Genomic DNA, 14548 nt, shown 5'->3' on the forward strand with positions numbered 1-14548 from the left:
AACCAAACTTTGGAGATGCAGAGCATGTGGTCCCATCATCATCTGCATAAAACATGTTAGACTGAAGAAAGAACCTTTTGTCATCTTCTTTACATCTTATTTTCACCAGAGAATATATTCACCATCACATTGCTTTTATTTTTGACCTCATGACTTTTACAACATGGAAGACCACAGAGATGCTGTTGCTATTTAGATCACACACTCTGAGGTCAGAAAACCAGGAAACAAAGTCAGACTGCTTCCCAACATCATCATAAAATAAAACAAGCAGCTGTTAAGCAGCCAGTGAATCTCTGAACTCATATATAAATGTTTAATGTTTAATCAAAGTTTGACTGTTGTATTCCCAAAACTTAAGTGAAAGTAAAAAAAAGGTTTGGTGCTGAAACAAAATTCAATGAATGTGCTATTATCTCAACCTTCAAGTAAACTAAGACTTTAATTCTGTCCCGCAACATATTTTTTCTGTAGTTTTAGTAAAATACTGTGAAATGTGACTAAATTGTCCTTGATTCGCTAGTTGAATGGACAGTTTGTGACTCCTGACTGAGATGTGGTATAGTGTCAGTGTTTCTATTTGCTCAGCAGCTTCAGGCTGACTCCTCAGGTAACTGAGGACCTTTGGGTGAATTTTGGACAAATATGTCAGAACATCATCAGTATAAAAGTAATTTAAAATGTTTCAAAATCATTCAAACATAAAGAACGCACGTTAGTAAAGACAAAACTCTGATCATACGGTGAAAATATCTTCAAAGCAGAACTATAAAATGTTATGCCATCAATTTCACTCTGAAAAACATCTCCTCCCTGCTGCTTTGAAACATAGAAAAATTGGGAAAAGAATAATTAAAAGCTTGTCTGTCCCGTGTCACTGTTTTATCTCTTTTTTTCAGTCGAAAAAAAATTCTCCATCTAATCATGTTTCTCACACATGGATCACCTTCACCTTTGAAATAGAACCTAATCTGACTGAGTCCATTTTGGAATGATGTTCACATGAACTAAACAGTGCTAAAAGGTCTGATGCCTCTAAATCTTGAGACTTTATTGTGCAGAAGCAGAGGGGAGATATAAAGTTAATAATGTTTTTGAAAGCAAGAAAAGAAATTATCAGAAGGTCATTACAGTTGAAGTGCTGACCAAAGTGCCCCCAGTAAAAGAATAAACGAATAAAAACAATAAAAGAAAGTACAATAAAAGAAAATGTGAAATGGCTGGAGCCCATCCCAGCTTATGGCAAGAAGCAATCTTCCCTCTAATTTTTCATGTGTCTGAGCAAACACACAAACTCCCTGAGCAGTTCCTTGGACCACTGTGAGCAACAGCAGACGTGAGACATCATCGAATCCATCCAAGTTACATGGTTTATTAAAATAACCAAATTACAGCATTTACATTTATGTTAGACTACTTTTAATTAACTGCTTTAGCCCACTTACAATGAAAATGAAAAAAAATCCTGTTCATGACCTGTGTAGTATGTTAACACTATTGGAAGTAAAAATAACTTGAACTCCAATTTTGAAAACACAACTTTCTTTTTTTTTCTTAAGCTCTCACTTGTATTATGATTATGAGTCTGTGGTCTGGGAGAGAGTCTGTAACTCTCTGTCTGCAAAATACAGAATATAATGACCAATGTTGGGCAATTCATTATAGAGTTACTTCTTCAAAAAAGTTACTGAGTTTTGCAAACAACAAAGTTTTTTGCAGCTGTTTACCTAAAAATGCAGCCAAGGCGTTTTTAAACAAACATTTCAAACTATTTACAGAACAATCAGCTGTTCTGCATCAAATCTGATGCCACACAAATTATTTGTGCCACTCCAAAAAATAATTTCTGTCCACTATGAGATAAAGGAGAACAACAGCCTGATACCTGCAGGCCTGACAACAGGAGATGTATCACTCCTGTAACACCTGTAACATTCAGCAGTCGCCTCATTGTTCTGACACAGACAACAAAACTATTGACTACACTACACACTAACTATCTCAAAACACACTAACTAGACAAGACAACACACTAACTTTAGACTCCAAACAGGCTGAACGTTGCAAATCTCTCACATCTCAAAACACCGCCGACAACATCTGGATATGACGCTGAGCACGTGCGGTCCTGTTAAACTGCTGTATGGTCTTTACCATGCTTTAGCTCAGTTTCAGGATGTTGGCAATATTCTTATAGCCTAGTCCATCTTTATGTAGATCGACAATTCTTTTTTTCAGATCCTCAGAGAATTCTTTGCCATGATGCGTCATGTTAAACTTCCAGTGGCCAGTATTAGAGTTTGAGAGCAATAACACCAAATTCAACACACCTTTTCCCCATTTGCACCTGAGACCTTGTAACACTGACAAGTCACATGACACCAAGAAGGGAAATGGCTAATTGGGCACAATTTGGACATTTGAGCTTAGGTGTGTACTCACTTTTATAGCCAGCGGTTTAGGCAATAATGGTTGTGTTGAGTTATTTTGAGGGGACAGCAAATTTACACTGCTATACAAGCTGTACACTGACTACTTTACAATGTATCAAAGTGTCATATCTTCAATGTTGTACCATGAAAAGATATAACAAAACATTTACAAAAATGTGAGCTTTGTTCTCACTTTTGTGAGATACTATAGTTGTATATAGTGTGTGTGTGTGTGTGTGTGTGTGTGAGTGAGAGTGTGTGTTTGTGTCATTTATGACATCATGAGCTGTGAGCTCTGTGATTGGATGTGTGTGTGTGTGTTAGAGCTCACCTGCTGCTGCACTTTCTGTCAGTTCACTCAGAGACTTCATACAGTTACAGTTTAACTCTTTTAGTCAGTGAGAGCTGCTGATGAAGATGAAGGAGCTGCTCCTCTTCCTCTCCTGTGTGCTCTGTGTCTCCACTGATTGTGAGTTTCTCTCTTTAAACTGACAGACAGTCAGCAGCTTTTTGATCAGGTTATTGATTGATGGTTATTGTTGAATTTCATTAATGTGTTTCAGCTCTACATACGGACATTCATATTGTTGGCTGTTCAGACTTTAATGGAGAGGTCATGTTTGGACTGGATCGTGAAGAACTCTGGTACGCAGACTTTGAGAAACAGATGGATGTTTATCCTCAGCCACCTTTTATCGATCCTATCAGCTTCGGAGATGGAGCTTATGAAACAGCTGTGTCTAATTTATATACCTGCAGACAGTTACTGCAGCTTAGTCGGCAGGGTATGAAGGACTACCCTCCACTACGTGGTAAACACATACAGGCACACACAAACTTATAACAACACTCAATACAATCTAGATTAATCAACTAAAATCTGGAATTAAATTTACTGCGATGTTAATCTTGTCATCAGTGTCATATGATTAGTGAGGTTAGGTTATAAATGATGTAGTGTGTGGTGGGTTTCATGAATCAGAATACTTTATTAATCGCAGAAGAAATGATGTGGTCACACTTTCTCCAGGTTTGAGAACTGTCAAGGTGGAGTATGCCGGTGTACTTTGTAAATAGGACCCAGAAGCACAACTGATTAACAAAATTGCAAAACACAAACTAAGAATTGTGAACTAAAGTTATGAGAGACAAAACAGACGACATGACAACAAAACACAAGAAACAGAGGACTTGAATACACAGGAGGTGATCAGGGCAAGTGGGAACACATGGGGAAACAGCTGACACACATGAACTTAATGATGCTACGGGGAAAATCACAATGAACCAGAACACACCAGACTCTTTCAAAATAAAACAGGAAACATGGAGACGTAGACATGACAATAAAAGCTTGACAATACACAGCCCTAAAACACATGACGGACAAGAAACAGAATACAAAAACTCATGAAAGAGATGATAATAATGACAAACCAAACTCAACTAAACCCTAAATAAGAATAGCAAAGGAACTTAAAATCACAACCTAACATAAGAGATTAAAAAATCCAGAATAACCTCAAAAATGCTGGGTCAGAGATGTAGCCCGTGATAGAGAACAGTAACAGACTAAACAAAATTAAATAATACAACATATTACAAAGTTACCAAATGTAACAAATAGCTATAGTAGATTAAAATAGCTCAAGTATAAATATCCAAGTATATTACACAAATTATATATTTGGCTGATATAGGGGTGTCCCTCTTATCATACTGTATGTTCCATACTTTCCCAGTACAAACCATTACTAACTCACAAACCTCTACATTTATTTGTTTTGAAGATTTTCTTCAACACTTTCAAGTCCCAAAAGTTCAAGATTTTCATTTCAGGTTTTAGAGCAGGAGCTTCTACATGGGTCCCACTGACCATTTCACTGCCATATGAGTGTATTTTATAACATGTATATTCTCATTGAAGTTTCTTTATTTAAAACTCTGTCTGTTGTGTTTCCATGCTGACAGACCTGACAGGCTCATTGAAGTAGTAATTTATCTCAGATAAGGCAAAAGATTTTCTACTCTGCAGATTCCTCAACTGTCCTCTAACTGCCTGAGTTGTGTTTGTGTACAGATGCTCCTTCAGGTGTGATGATCTACACCAGAGACGAGGTGGAGTTCACAGTTAAAAACACTCTGATCTGTCATGTGACTGGTTTCTATCCTGCTCCTGTCAAAGTCTCCTGGACCAAGAATGAACAGATTACGACTGAAGGATCCAGCATCAACACTCCCTATCCCAACAAAGATGGAACCTTCACCCAGATCGCCAGACTGAAGTTCATCCCACAGCAGGGAGATATCTACAGCTGTACAGTGGAACATCTGGCTCTGACCAAACCACTGATCAAAATCTATAGTGAGAAAAACTTTTTATTTAAACAGAGGAGACAGACTGAAACACAGAGACAATAGTGCATAATTATGAAGGTTCATGTCTTCGTGTTTCTGTCTGCAGATTTCACAAAGCCTTGGCCCAGTATTAACCTGAACAGCTGACTTTAGTTAATCAGCTGACAGTTTTCATCTCATGTTTGTGGTTCACATTGTTGAGCTGTAATTAATCAGATCACAGTCTGAAGGATTTCTGTGTCATGTGTCTCTTTCTGCCTCCAGATGTGGAGACACCTGAGACACCTGAGACACCTGAGAAGCCTAAGCCCAGTGTTGGACCTGCAGTGTTCTGTGGACTCGGTGTGATTATCGGCTTACTCAGTGCTGCAGGTGGAACCTTCTTCATCCTCAAAGCAAACAAGTGCATCTGATTGTCTCGGGTTGATGGTGTCATCAGTGCTTTTGTACACAATGCCGTTTAAGGCTGCTGCTCTGCTCTCTGATCTTCATTCATGTGACCCTGGCTGTGTTTACATGGAGCCTTACGTTCACTTTATTTTCACACTATTAAACAGATTCAGTTTAAAATGCCAGACAAAATAAAAGTGACAAGCAACATTAACCAATCAGAAAGTATGCCTATGTAACCTGTTAGCTGGTAAGCTGGTCTTCATAATCAGTCTGAACAATCCATCCATCCTTTTAGGGGTTCTTAAACTCAGTTTTATCTGTTGACTATCTTTGCTGTCTGTTCCATGTATATGATTTGGACAAATGTAAATAAACCAGAATTTGAAATAAATCCTCACCTGTAAACATGAGTCAGTTTTTTTGTTTTGTTATGTTTTATGAATCATCAGTATCACCTGATATAAGAGAAAGCTTATATTATATTATAATTAGATTGAAGATCTATTGATGTTAGAGCTCAGCCATCTCAATCTATGCCCAGAAGTGTTATGTGTTTCACTACTGCATTGCAATTTGGACTATTAATAATAGTGCGCTGTTGCTGACTTTTGAAAATATTTTAGTTTCCCCCCCACTCTAGGAGTTTCAGTAGGCTGTATTGGATATAAATTTAAGGTAACAAAGAAGACATTAGCACAGTGACATTTTTCAGATTTTCTTCAACAAACATGCGCATGTTAACCTGGTATCTATTCCAGAAAACTGGCAAAAGGAAGAAACTCTTAGCTTCCTGTTTCAGAGCAGCTGATCAGAGTCGGACCTATCACCTCTGAGTATGGTCATCTTGAGTTACTGGCAGAGAGTGATCATCAGTGCAGCTCACATTATAAATAAAGAGCAGAACCTCCATTTGAATTTAGAGCAGCAGGGGCATGAAGACGTGTCAGTACTGACAGTGATATTTATTTTAGAAATAGCAGAGAAAAGAGTCATTTTAATCAGCTTGCTCCACTCTGTCATCATTATTTTTCCAACATCAGCTTTACTTAAAGCTGGAATCGACATTAATCAGTTTTATGTTTTCAAATCTAGTTGTTCAGCTATAACGTGAGAAGCACAAAATGAAGGTGTGCATAAAAATAAAAAACAAACAGATTAGACATGTTTTACTGTTGGACCTCTTATGTCAGATGCTAATTTTGGTGATTTGCTGGTTAAAACTTTACATTTAAAATGTTCTCTGCACCATTTACTGACTGTATTTAACTGCGTAAACATATTTGAACATGATGTCAAAAACAATCAGACTGTCCTCAGCTGCTTTTAAAAAATCTACTTTTAATCTTTTAATTAGTTCTGTTCAAGAGTCTTTTCAGCCTTATCTTCACTCAAAAATTCACATCTTCCAGCTTCACTTAGTCCAACATGTATCTCTGGAATCTACTGTTCATCCCAAACATAGAATAATATCACACTTTATAGAAGCCAAATCATGTTGTATTTGGTTTATCTTTATCTGAACAAATGGGTCACAGTGTTTCAATCTGGACGGTCCAAAGTCTTTAGACTATATACCACCACCTGCCACAGTCCTTAGTCACAGCACCATACCTGGCACTGCATCAGCCAGAGAAGAAAGGGGTGGGTGGGGTGATCAGATATAGCTAAAGCCTATCTCAGAGAGATCTTCCTGTTAACAGGTGACACTGCAATCATGTGACTGTCTCATCTGGTTTTTAAAGCAGCTCTCATTGAAACTGAGTTAATTTGTTTGGAGAACTCAGGAACATGGCTTCATCTTTTCTCTACACCTTCCTATTCATCAGCATCCACACAGCAGGTATAATCAATGCACTGATCACTGATCAATATACTGATCAATACATGGATCACTGATCAATAAACTCTGCAATACACTGATTAATACACTGATCACTTGTTAATACAACACAAGTTCATGTTTAATCTTCCATTAAACAGCAGGTATGGTCAGTACTCCACAGTCTGCACTTCACTGTGGTTTTGTTTTGTTCTTCAGATGGATTTTTAGAGTATATAGTGGATCGTTGTGAATTTAACTCCACTGAGCTGAAGGACATGGAGTACATCTACTCTCACTATTACAACAAGATAGAGTACATCAGGTTCAGCAGCAGTGTGGGGGAGTATGTTGGATTCACTGAGTATGGAGTGATGCTGGCAGAGATCTTGAACAATAATACTGCACTGCTGAATTCATCGAGACAAATGATAACGGAATACTGTTACCACAACATTGATGTTCATGATCAGGCTATTATAGCTAAATCAGGTGAGTGTGTAGTTTGTGTGACATTATCAGATGATCATGTTCAGCCTCATAATGACCAACACTCTGAATCACTCAGTTTAATAATCCTTAAACTCCTGAAGGTTTAAATACATTTAGGACTTCTGAGTCTGCTGGAGTTCTGTTTCTTTAAAATTCAAGAAAAAGGGTTAACATAAACATGGTTTATTTTTTTTATTATTATTTCAGAGATAAATTACAACTTTAAATAAAAGTTAAAAATAAATAGATGATTTAACAAATATTTCTGTAAATACAGTTTGTGTTGCATCCTGGTGGTGAAACTTCCCATTTTTAATGCCACAGATACTCATACTGACAACATGTATATTTTAAATCATAATTAGAATTTGAAAAAAAAATCTCTTAATTCCAAAAAGTGTCATTTTTGACCATGATATGTCCTTCAATGTGCATATTAAAAAAAAAGTAGTGGGACTGCTTTCTCCAGAGTGACAACAAAAAACTCCTTCATGCATTTATTACTTCTAGGCTTGATTACTGTAATTCATTATTATCAGGATGTCATAGGCAGGCAGAGCCTTCAGTTTTCAGGCCCCTCTTCGGTGGAACCAGCTACCAGTTTGGATTTGGGAGACAGACACTATCTCTTATCATTTAAAATTAGCCTTAAAACTTAAACCTTTTTGCTAAACCACCTAGTTAGGGCTGGATCAGGTGAACCTGAATCCTCCCTTTGTTTGGTTTCATCTGTATGAAAGGGAGTTTTTTATTTCAATTACAGACAAAAAGCTTGCTTCTAGGGGGTTGTTAGGGTTTATGCTTTTGAGATTGTCATTTGTGCTAAGATATATATAACCATTGCTTTTATGTGTCCTAATATGGTTGTCATTGTGCAGAAAGAGCAAGAGGATTAGAAGCTTTATTTTCAGCTTTAGAAGTGCAGACATGAGATGGAGGAAGCAGCGTCATCACTATAATTTTCTGTTATACATTTAGAAACCAGAAGGTTCTATTCTTTTAAGGTGCAAGTCTGTTTACTTCTGGTTTTCACATGTCAGCTCGTTGAAAGGTTGCATCCTGTGTAGGGCGACTGAAAAGGTTGATAAGAAGCCATGCCTTGTATGGTGTCAGGAAGTGACACACACACACACACACACAGATGCTTGCCTTAACAGTCACGTGGCTAACTGAATTGTATGTAACCACTGCTGTCAATAAAAGAGGCAAAAGACAAAGTCAGGTTTGAAGTTGTTGCTTGGATGGGCGAATGGCAACACTGCTCACCCAGATGCTTCCCTTGCCGGTAAGAAAACCAATTGAGTTCTGAGTGTCTGCTTTGTTCACAGTGACAGGTCTCTGAGACAGCGAGGTCTGTGAGTTTAGATCTAACAGGGGTCATATGATTGTTGCGGTTTTCTCTGTTTTCCTTGTAATAATGTAGGTTTTTACCTTACAATATAGAGCACCTAGAGGTAACTGTTGTGATTTGGAGCTATATAAATAAAATTGTTTTGAGCTGAAAAAAAAATCTCTTTTGTTTTTTTGAAATTTGCAGCTGCAGTAATTTATTTAGTTATAAGTGCAAGAAATTATGGGAGTTCTGACAGCTAACAGTGTTTCTGTAGATGGAAGGTAAAGGTCTGTATCAGCTTCTGTATTCATGACATGATTTGGTATCAGATCAGTATGAAATGCATTCCTGCCACTGTAAATGTTTTTGTCAATAAAACACTTGATATATGATAAAAATATCATCACACATATTATTGCCACAATGGAAATATAATGTCTGTGTTGTTTTTAGTTCAGCCCAGGGTCAGAATTAAGTCCAAGACTCCGCTTTCTGGTCAGCATCCTGCCATGTTGGTCTGCAGCATCTACGACTTCTTTCCCAATAAGATCAAAGTGAGGTGGCTCAGAGATGAACAGGAAGTCACCTCTGATGTCACTTCCACTGAAGTGATGCCAAATGGTGATTGGTACTACCAGACCCACTCCTACCTGGAGTACACACCCAGGTGAGTCCACATCGGAACCAGATTCAGGTCCAGGTCTATATTCAGATCCAGTTCTGTGAGTGGTCTGTGAATCAGTGATGTTTGTCTTGAAGGTCTGGGGAGAACATCTCCTGTGTGGTGGAGCACGTCAGCCTGAGTGAACCTCTGATCACTGACTGGGGTAAATACCTGTCTGTCTGTCTGTCTGTACACACAAATATGCATCTGACTGCTCACCTGTCTGTTTAACTATTGGCCTCTGTCTGTCACCTGTCCGACTCAGAGTCGTCCTCGGACAAATCAACGTCTGAATCAACGCCACTGACTGCCATCGGAGCCTCTATACTGACCCTGGGTCTGATCTTACTTCTGGCTGGATTTATTTTCTACAGGTGGAAAGCCCGAGGTTAGACCACCGAACAGCACTTTATATCAGTCTTTATTAGACTATATTTGTTCTATATTCACTTTCAGATAGTTTTAAATCAGTTTCTCACAAGTTTTAAGTCCATATTCAGACCACAGTATAATTTTACTGCTGCATTCAGATATGATAGATGCCAGCTATCCCTGTATAGGAGGTTTGGATTCACTATCTATTTAAACATAGCCTCAGGTGCTTGAAGTCTCAGGGATTGCCATGTCTTTGACAGACCTGAGGGATTTCATACTAGTTGAGATAGGGTTTTCACTGAACCATTGCTGTAGAACAGGGGTGTCCAACTCCAGTCCTCAAAAGCTACTGTCCTGCAGCTTTTAGATGCATCCTTGTTTCGACCAGAGATGGGCAGTAACACATTGCAAGTAACATGTCACTGTAATCCGATTACTTTTTTCAAGTAATGAGTAAAGTAAGATTACTATCACGAAAAAGGTAATTAGATTACTGTTACTTTCCCGTAATCACGCTACGTTACTGCGTTACTAAACCGTGATTTTTTTCGTGAGAGTGTCTCATGACAATGATGTAAGTGAGGGCGACATGTGTGGTAACAGACATGCGCAGATCAACAATGGTTAATATATCGAGTGCAGGAGAGAGTATGACCATGCAGCGTTTAAAGCACGGAAGTACTGACCTTACTTTGAGTTTGATTCCGTAAAAAGTGACAAAAACATTAGCGTCCGCTGTACACTGCATGGGAAGAAAACTTCTTTTTACAGAGAAAAAAACCCCTAAACTTCTGAGTAAGTACCTAGCACACTGCCACGGGAATATGAAATTCAGAGAGAAACTCCCAGATCCTTCCACTGTCATGGCCGCTGCGGCACACCTGCACCAGTGTTTTACTGCACAGAAAACTATTTTATTTTATATGCTGGAATATGCAGACAATAGGTTTCAGTCCGAGAATGTTGCATATAGTTAAATTTGTGCTTGGTGCATAAAGTTAAAAGATTAAAACTAATAAAACAAGTTTTAAAAAAAGACTTTTTCATTTGATAACATTTTATATGATGGATTATGCAGAAAAAGTAGAATTGGGCTGAAAGATCTATCGCTTTATCACCTATTCAGGTTGTGTATTATGTTTTTTAAAAAGTAACTAATCAACTAAGTAACTAATTACTTTTGAAAATAAGTAATCAGTAAAGTAACAGGATTACTTTTGGGGGGAAGTAATCAGTAATTAGTTAGATTACTTTTTCAAGTAACTTGACCAACATTGGTTTCGACACACCTGAATCAAATGAATGGCTTGTTACCAGGCCTTTGACAAACTTGATGACATGCTGAAGAGGTAATCCAACCATTTGATTCAGGTGTGCTGGAGTAGGGATGCATCTAAAAGCTGCTGGAAGGTAGCTCTCGAGGACTTGAGTTTGAAACCCCTGCAGTAGTAGTTTGATCAAGTTTTCATAATGTGGATAAAGAGTTTGCTCTTTGTCTTTGTCTCTTTATGTAGATCCTACACCATCTTCCAATGAATGAGGCAGGATCCTGGTCCTTGTCTTCGTTTTTTCTGATCCAATAAGAATCAGGTGCTTCATGTATTCAGCAGACTCGTGATGTCTGGAATGGGCTACACACAACATGATCCATGACTAAACACATTTATAGATTCTTTACTGGACGTCTTCAAACCACAATAAACAGAAACTCGCACCTGTGTGTTTATTTACCTACATCAACACTTCAGTGTCAAAGAAACCAGTTTAAACACTGACCGTGAAACCACTGTCCTGCAGCACAGAACAGCAGTCTTTGATGACATGTCTCAGAAAACTCTTTGGTTTTACTGAGAAATAAAAGTGATTCAGTTAGGTAAATCTGCTTGGGTTAGAGGTTGTCAGGGCTCTGTGTGCAGGCGGATGGAGAGGTGGATCCAAATGCAGGACTCAGACACTAAATTGTAACTCAAAAACCTCAGCTTTATCGCTGGTGACAAAACAAAACATGAACTGACACTGAATCACTAGAAACTGAAACACACAGGCAAGTCTGATGGTACAACGCAACACTGAGCACAGGAAAACACAGGGCTAATATACACCGGGTGGTAATCAGGGAATGGGCAACAGGAGGGAGACACAGCTAGGAGAAATAGGACTAACGAGACAGGAGGAGCAAAGCTGGACACACTGACATAAGACACAATCCTACAAAATAAAACAGGACGCATGAAACAATTCACAAAGACACACCAGAAGGCCGACAGAAAGAATATAACACATGAAACAGAGACGACAGTGACTTGAACTAAAGGCCAGAACACCAAGTAATGTAAAAGGAGCAAAACCAAGAATAACCCTAAATACAAAAGCACAACTCAAAAACCCCAACAAATCATATGTTTAGAAAAACAAAATAGAAACAGAAAAAGATGGGTCAAAATTGACCCAGAACCGTGACAGAGGTGTTGTTATTCTGTTATTTTAAAAAAAAATACTGAATGGGAAAAATGGCTCCTACAAGTTTGGCAAAGAAGCTTTAATGTGTGTGGCTCCCTGAACATGTGATGCGATGTAAACTGTGTTCAGTCACTGGTTTCTCTGAGCACATTTAAAGCTTTGCTGCAGGAACTCTGCACATCTGTCAGTGTCAGTGTGTTTGAGAGGAACTTTGAATGCTTCAAAAGCTTCATGGTCATTTGAATACATTTAAACTTATTGAGTTGTATTTTGTCTTTTAATAGTTCAGTCTGTATTATTTATTTTTTATGTTCTCCACACTTCCCATTGCTCTCTGTCTTGGTTCCTCAAATTTGAAGAATTTTAATTTCAGCTTCTCCTGTGATGTTAATCCTGCAAAGCCTGATGCTTGTAGTAGAAGGTTTGCAGTCCAGATCCCAAAACACTGCAGATTATAGGCAACTTATTGAAATACTTATGAACACTGGTAGCAGGAAAAACTGCAGCTGATACATAAGATATCAAAAAATCAAAAACAAAAATGTCCACCATTAAAAAAACCACAGTTAACGTTTAACATAAATACATATCAGACATACAGGTCTGTAAGGTCAACATGATTCTCCTCAGTAAAGTGAACATCATCATCTTCTGACAGAAAAAGGACAGTCTGATAAAGTATCCTTTTGAAATGATTGACAAAAACATGAAAACCTGTCCAGTAAGTCAGAGGACAAGGTTGCAGATCATGTCTCACTATTTTCTGTAATCACATTATTAAATAAATAAATCTATTAAATCCACAAGTTTAAAGCTTTACCTTTTCTGACATCACCATGCATACTATCATATTACATCATGTCCTGGTAGAACTTTTGCCTTCTAACCATCATAATGAGAACAAAGAGAATCCTGTAAACGTAGAAAACTGATTATTTGTTTATTTGATCAACATTTTATGTAGAGGAATATTAACATTTGATGCCTGAGATCAGCTTCCTTAAAGACAGTGGAAATATCAAGATGCTGGATGTATTAATTATCCTAATTTATTTAACCCTTCTATCATCCTTGGGGTCAATTTGACCCTTACTGTTAGTTGTCAGATCTTCTGCTTATGTCAGAGTTAGTCATAGTCACAGTTAAAATCCTAGTTTAGATCATAGTCAAAGTCATAGTCTAGTCAAATAAAGGCTCACTTTTGTTCTGAAACCTTAGCACAGTCTTCCTCGTTGTCTGCTTTTGGGTCCCCTTACTCCCTCCACATGGTCTGCCAGTACAGATCGTGACAAGGAGTTTACAAGTCAAAAGATGAGACAACAGCAAGCCTTTGGAATGCTGAGACTGGAAGGGCAATATTTCCAGCCTCTCGAGACCTGCGTTTTGTCCCATGTTATACGCTTTGATGACAGGAAACAAGGCAGGGCCACCGAGGGAGTGGATGTGAGTGTAAATGGTTGTCTGTGTCTATGTGTTAGCCCTGTGACAGACTGGTGACCTGTCCAGGTTGTACCCTGCCTCTTACCCTAAGACAGCTGGGATAGGCTGCAGTTCCCCCTGCGACCCTGAAAAGGATAAGCGGGAGTGAATGTCTCTGCTGTTTGTGCTTAAAAACTGCACCAACAGCAGAGACAGACAAAGTAACAGACAGAAAAAGCTGTTGGGGACATATCTGACCATCCTTTAATAGGAGTCCATAACCTCTCCTTATTGTCCATCATTTTTTATTCCTTTTGACAGTTTTAGGGCCCAAGTGAGTTTAAAAGCTTAAACTTAATGACTGTTGGCAATTTTCGACTATCTGTATGCCATTACCTGCCACTGCAGTCCATAAAACTGTCAAAAGTTACATTTTATTGTACTTATTAAATTCCAGTGCAAACAGTGTTTATCAACAGGTACTCGTGCCACAGATGCCGCAGGCTTATGATATAAATGTAGATAATGCTTGACCTAAGTATATGGGTCTTATACTGTTTATGTGAGTTGGATGCTTAGGATGGTAATTCCATTATTTAAAACACTTTAGTACATATCCCATGTGGATATCCTGTGAATAAAAGCATACATGATTAGGTAATATATGTCATCAAAACAGATACAAGCATATGGTATATATCTCTTCAAAACATCCACAACAAGAAAGAGGTGAAGAGTCATTGTAACACAGTAAGGGGAATTAATGAAAAAAATATATGAATGGGCCAATAGGTTTGACTATA

At 38.1% G+C, this 14548-nt stretch overlaps 3 protein-coding genes across 3 annotated transcripts in view; 2 read left to right on the top strand and 1 right to left on the bottom strand.

The window, feature by feature from the left end:
- The window catches only part of LOC116333427, a 493334-nt gene that overhangs the window by 388556 nt on the left and 90230 nt on the right, over positions 1 to 14548 (bottom strand). The window lies entirely within an intron of this gene.
- On the top strand, positions 2772 to 5588 carry LOC116312657 (RLA class II histocompatibility antigen, DP alpha-1 chain-like). Its single transcript, XM_031730111.2, has 4 exons — positions 2772 to 2901; positions 2996 to 3244; positions 4513 to 4797; positions 5055 to 5588. The coding sequence occupies exons 1-4, from the start codon at positions 2844 to 2846 to the stop codon at positions 5201 to 5203; spliced, it is 741 nt and encodes a 246-aa protein (XP_031585971.2). The 5' UTR covers positions 2772 to 2843; the 3' UTR covers positions 5204 to 5588.
- On the top strand, positions 6972 to 11573 carry LOC116312665 (H-2 class II histocompatibility antigen, I-E beta chain-like). Its single transcript, XM_031730123.2, has 6 exons — positions 6972 to 7023; positions 7222 to 7494; positions 9281 to 9494; positions 9587 to 9654; positions 9757 to 9879; positions 11381 to 11573. The coding sequence occupies exons 1-6, from the start codon at positions 6972 to 6974 to the stop codon at positions 11404 to 11406; spliced, it is 756 nt and encodes a 251-aa protein (XP_031585983.2). The 3' UTR covers positions 11407 to 11573.

The sequence above is a fragment of the Oreochromis aureus genome, linkage group 3, assembly GCF_013358895.1.
Source record: "Oreochromis aureus strain Israel breed Guangdong linkage group 3, ZZ_aureus, whole genome shotgun sequence".
Classification (NCBI taxonomy): domain Eukaryota; kingdom Metazoa; phylum Chordata; class Actinopteri; order Cichliformes; family Cichlidae; genus Oreochromis; species Oreochromis aureus.

Excerpts from the sequence above, each read along its gene's own strand:
- LOC116312657 (XM_031730111.2), top strand. The coding sequence starts at position 2,844 with ATGAAGATGAAGGAGCTGCTCCTCTTCCTCTCCTGTGTGCTCTGTGTC. Across the intron at positions 2,902-2,995 it reads GCTCTGTGTCTCCACTGATT|CTCTACATACGGACATTCAT; the intron begins GTGAGTTTCTCT and ends AATGTGTTTCAG. Across the intron at positions 3,245-4,512 it reads GGACTACCCTCCACTACGTG|ATGCTCCTTCAGGTGTGATG; the intron begins GTAAACACATAC and ends GTTTGTGTACAG.
- LOC116312665 (XM_031730123.2), top strand. The coding sequence starts at position 6,972 with ATGGCTTCATCTTTTCTCTACACCTTCCTATTCATCAGCATCCACACA. Across the intron at positions 7,024-7,221 it reads CATCAGCATCCACACAGCAG|ATGGATTTTTAGAGTATATA; the intron begins GTATAATCAATG and ends TTTGTTCTTCAG. Across the intron at positions 9,880-11,380 it reads CTACAGGTGGAAAGCCCGAG|ATCCTACACCATCTTCCAAT; the intron begins GTTAGACCACCG and ends CTCTTTATGTAG.